Source organism: Loxodonta africana, chromosome 22, assembly GCF_030014295.1.
Source record: "Loxodonta africana isolate mLoxAfr1 chromosome 22, mLoxAfr1.hap2, whole genome shotgun sequence".
Lineage (NCBI taxonomy): Eukaryota > Metazoa > Chordata > Mammalia > Proboscidea > Elephantidae > Loxodonta > Loxodonta africana.
In genome coordinates, this window is record NC_087363.1 from 549,405 (window position 1) to 554,246 (window position 4,842).

A 4,842-nucleotide genomic window follows, 5' to 3' on the forward strand; every position below is an offset into this window, starting at 1 on the left:
ACAAGCCCCTCAGGTTGGAAGGCACTCAAAGTATGACTGCCTCCTCAAAGTAGAGTCGACGTTAGCGATGTGAATGGAGTCAAGCTTTTGGGACCTCCATTTGCAGCTATGGCACGAACAAAAATGAGAAGAATCAGCTGCAAGAATCCATTAATAATTGGAATGTGGAATGTATGAAGTATGAATCTAGGAAAATTGGAAGTAATCAAAAATGAAATGGGATGCTTATACATTGATATCCTCGGCATTACTGAGCTGAAATGGACTGATGTTGGCCATTTTGAATTGGAAAATTATATGGTCTACTATTCCGAGAATGATAAGTTGAAGAGGAATAGTGTTGCATTCATCTTCAAAAAGAACATTTCAAGAGCTATCCTGAAGTACAATTCTGTCAGTGATAGGATAATATACATAGGCCTTCAAGGAAAACCAGTTAATACGACTTTTCATTCAAATTTGTACACCAACCACTAAGGCCAAAGAAGAAGAAATTGAAGGTTTTTACCACCTTCTGCAGTCTGAAATTGATGGAACAATGAAATTATAGAATTACTAATGGATTGATTTGCTATCTGTTAATAAGGAATCGACTCGACGGCAGTGGGTTGGGTTTGAATACATATATTACTTATATAATTTGAGCAGAAAGTTTTGACAACATTAGAAGTGACTTTAAATTTGGAAATAATTTTCACTGCATGGAAAGACAAGGTACCTTTTTATAAAAGAAATACCCCAAGTGTATCGCTTAACAAAGAAAAACCTATTCTCATAGTCCAGGAGGCTAGGAGTCCAGATTCAGGGGTACAGCTCCAGTGGAAACTTTCTTTCTCTGCTGGCTCTGGGGGAAGGTCTTTGTCATCAATCTTCCTCTGGTTTAGGAGCTTCTCGATGCAGGGACCCTGGAACCAGGGATGCACTCCCCTCCTTGTTCTTTATTCTTGGTGGTGGGAATTTCCCCAGTCACTTTTCTCTTTTATTCCAAAACAGATTGACTGAAGATACAACCTAATGTAGATTGAGTCCTACCTCATTAACATAAAAATACTGCCTCTAATTCTGTATCATTAACATCATAGATGTAAGATTTACAACACTTAGGAAAATCACCACATCAAACCCTTTGCCTTCTAGAATATTCTGACTCATAGAACAAAACGGTGGACAATCACACAATACTAGGAATCATGGCCTAGTCAAGTTAAACACATTTTTGTGGGCACAATTCAATCCATAACACAAGGTATAAATAAATGTATATAGCTGTTGAAATTTGTTTAAAATATGTAAGAAAACAATTCTTATACATTTAGCTCATTATTTAATTAAGTGAATTATTTACATAGCAATTTTCTGAGTGCAATTATGACATCCTTGTTCCTTAGGCTATATATCATGGGATTAAACATAGGAGTTAAGATAGTGTAGAAAAGAGATAGAACTTTGCCAGTTCCCTCTGAGTGTCTGGTGTTGGGCCTTAAGTATGTAATAATGGCTGATCCAAAGAATAACACCACAACCATAAGATGAGATGAGCAGGTAGAGAAGGCTTTGGCTTGACTTGTGGCTGATGGGAACTTCAGGATGATGGAGATGATTTTACTGTAGGAGCCAAGTATCAACAGAAATGGAACCATGCCAAATAGCACAGCAACCGTATAGGCCAACATCTCATTCACAAATGTGTCCCCACAAGCCAGCTTAAGTATTGGGAAAACGTCACAGAAGAAGTGGTTGATTTGGTTAGATCCACAGAAAGACAGAGAGAAAATCTGATACGTGTACTCTATAAGAAATGGGATTCCAGTGGTCCAGGAGCCAGTCACCAACTGGATGCAGACTCTGTGGTTCATGACTAGAGGATAGTTCAGAGGGTTACAAATGGCCACATAGCGGTCATAGGCCATCACTGCCAGGAGCAAACACTCTGCGACTCCGAACATAAGGACAAAGCACATCTGTGTAGCACAGGCAACTAAAGAAATTCTTCTTCTCTGGGTCCCAAGATTCATCAGCATTCTGGGGAGAGTGGTTGATGCATAGCATATTTCCAAGAAGGAAAAATTGGCCAAGAAAAAATACATAGGGCTCTGAAGAGTGGGGTCATTTTTTGTTATTAGAAATATGGTGCCATTGCTCATCAGGATACTGATATAGATGATTAAAAATAATCCAAAAAGAAACCACTGGAGATGGGGCATGTCAGCAAAGCCCAAGAGAACAAATTCCATCAGCTCAGTTAGATTATCTTCTGGAGGTTTTTCTTGATGATTCATCTATGGAAAAGGTAAATTTACATGAGCGTTTCCTTCACCTTCCTGTATCTCTTTGTCTCTTCTCTAAATTGTATTGAGGTATCCAGGTTGGATTTTATGATCACTGCAACTGTTGGTACTTTAAGAATGATACAATTTATGTATACCCCACATCTCCCTATTAAATCACAGTAAACAGTCCCCTCACATTTATTTTAAGATCTTTCACTATACTTTCGGAGAACAGCCCAGGATAAATCAAGCTACACCTGACTCAGCACAAACACTGGAGCAATTGATGACGGCTAGAGATAGACCCTCAACTTTGCCATCTAATCTCACTTTAAATTAATTATACACCTTGACTATCCAATTGTACCTGTCTGCATTTTCTCAGTCAAGCTTTTCAACCACTATACCATAAACTGTCTTTTAACACACATTTTCAACTGCCTTTCATCGCTTCATTCTCCCATCACTTGATGATTTTAAGCATATAAGTTCCTATTACACAATTCATATTAGATAGTTTAGAAAGAAAATTGTGAGACTATTTCATTTTGCATAGGGGAATAAGACGAATATCTTTTCGTAGGATATTAAGTGGGTAAGACAGAGGATTTTATTCGGGGAAATTAGCCTGGGAACATTGATTCAGACATGAATGATAAATGTAGTCACCCTGGGAAAACTCGGATAGCATGAAGGGTATTTGTTACCAGCAGGTATGTGTGTCAGACAGGAGGAGGAAAGATATTAGCTGTTATGTTATTCCCATTGTGCTGTGTGCACCTGCCTTTGTTTTTGTTGTTCCCCAAAACACAGCACTTCTGATAACTGTTTCTAAACTCAATTTTCTGTGGTGTAAAGATATTGAGATTCACTCAGTGTGAATAATTTGATCAATTGCACATAGGTTTTGTGAGTGCAAGTCAGTATCTGTTTTTCTTTTTCAGTGGACTTGGGTTTGACTCCAGTCTCCATGATTTACACGCGTACCTAGTTTGATTACACTTCGCTTTATTGCAGTTTGCATATATTGCATTTTTTTTTTTTTAATTGAAAGGTTCTAACAATCCTGTATGGAACAACTCTATCTGCACCATTTTTCCAACAACATGTGTTCACTTTGTTTCTCTGTGTCACATTTGGGTAATTCTTGCAATGTTGCAAGGTTTTTCATTATTATTTTATTTGTTATGGTGACCTGTAATCAGTGATCTTTGATGTTACTCTTACAATTGTTTTGGGAGGCCACCGACTGCACTCATGCAAGACGGTGAACTTAATCCTGTGTTCTGTTTCAGCGACCGGGCATTCTCCCTTCTCTGTCCCTCTCCTGGTGCCTCACTATTCCATGAAACACGACAATATTGAAATTAGGCCAATTAATATCCCTACAATGGCCTCTAAGTGTTCAAGTGAAAGGAAGACTCTCATGTCTCTCACTTTAAATCAAAAGTTGGAAATGATTAAGCTTAGTGAGGAAGGTATGTCGAAAGCTGAGGTAGACCTAAAGCTAAGCCTCTAGCACCAGTTGGCCAAGTTCTGAATGCTAAGGAAAAGTTCTGGAAGGAAATTAAAACCGCTACTCCAGTGAACACACAAATGATAAGAAAATGAAACATCCTTATTGCCGACGTGGAGGACGTTTTAGAGGTCTGGATGGAAGATCAAACCAGCCACAACATTCCCTTAAGCCAAAGCCTAATCCAGAGGAAGTCTCTAACTTAAATTCTATGAAGGCTGAGAGAGTGAGGAAGCTGCAGAAGATAAGTTCGAATCCAGCAGAGGCTGGTTCGTGAGGTTTAAGGAGAGAAGCCAGCTCCACAACATGAAAACACCAGGTGGAGCAGCAGGTGCCGACGTAGACGCTGCAGCCAGTTACCTGGAAGACCTGCCTGAGATCATCGGGAAGGAGGCCGCGGCATCTCCCACATGTGCCTCTGTTATCTGTTTGATGTGAATTATTTAAAGTTTCTAAGGTTTGCTTCTTTGCGAGAATTAAATGAGATAATATTGGTAAAATTTATCACCTGTCTACCAATTTCAAACTGTTCCCTTCCTTGGCTCTATCATTACAATTACGATAATATCTTCTTTAAGCCTGTAGTTTAACAAATTGCCTAGTAAAATAGGTTGATAAAGCGCTTTAAAGTTCATTTATTGGCGATTAGTTTTCCCACCATTCCCTCTCATCAGGGCCAGGACAAAGACTAGTCAGTTAGGCTCCTAAGGGCAAAATATAAGGAGGAATTCAGGGCCATTCTCACACTTGCACAATCCCAAAAGTGAGTGCCTCCTTAAATTTTGCATCTCTTGCCTCACCTTCCTTTTCATCTCTCCATTCTAATGGCTTTTCACCTTGTCCACTAAGTGGAGGAGAAGTATGGTGCCATGATTTAAAAAAAAAAAAAAAAAACTCTTTTCAGGGGAGTTGATTCCAACCCATAGGGACCCTATAAGACAGAGTAGAACTGTCCCAAAGTGTTTCCAAGGCTGTGAACCTTTACAGAAGCAGACCACCACATCTTTCTCCCTTGGAGTAGCTGGTGGGTTTAAACCCTGAACTTTTGGGTGGAGA

General features: G+C 39.3%; 1 protein-coding gene across 1 annotated transcript; it reads right to left on the minus strand.

The window, feature by feature from the left end:
- Window positions 1-1,199: 1,199 nt before the first annotated feature.
- Window positions 1,200-4,590, minus strand: LOC100675158 (olfactory receptor 10AG1-like). Its single transcript, XM_023542120.2, has one exon. The coding sequence runs from the start codon at window positions 2,277-2,279 to the stop codon at window positions 1,338-1,340; it is 942 nt and encodes a 313-aa protein (XP_023397888.2). The 5' UTR covers window positions 2,280-4,590; the 3' UTR covers window positions 1,200-1,337.
- Between the last annotated feature and the right edge of the window lie 252 nt (window positions 4,591-4,842).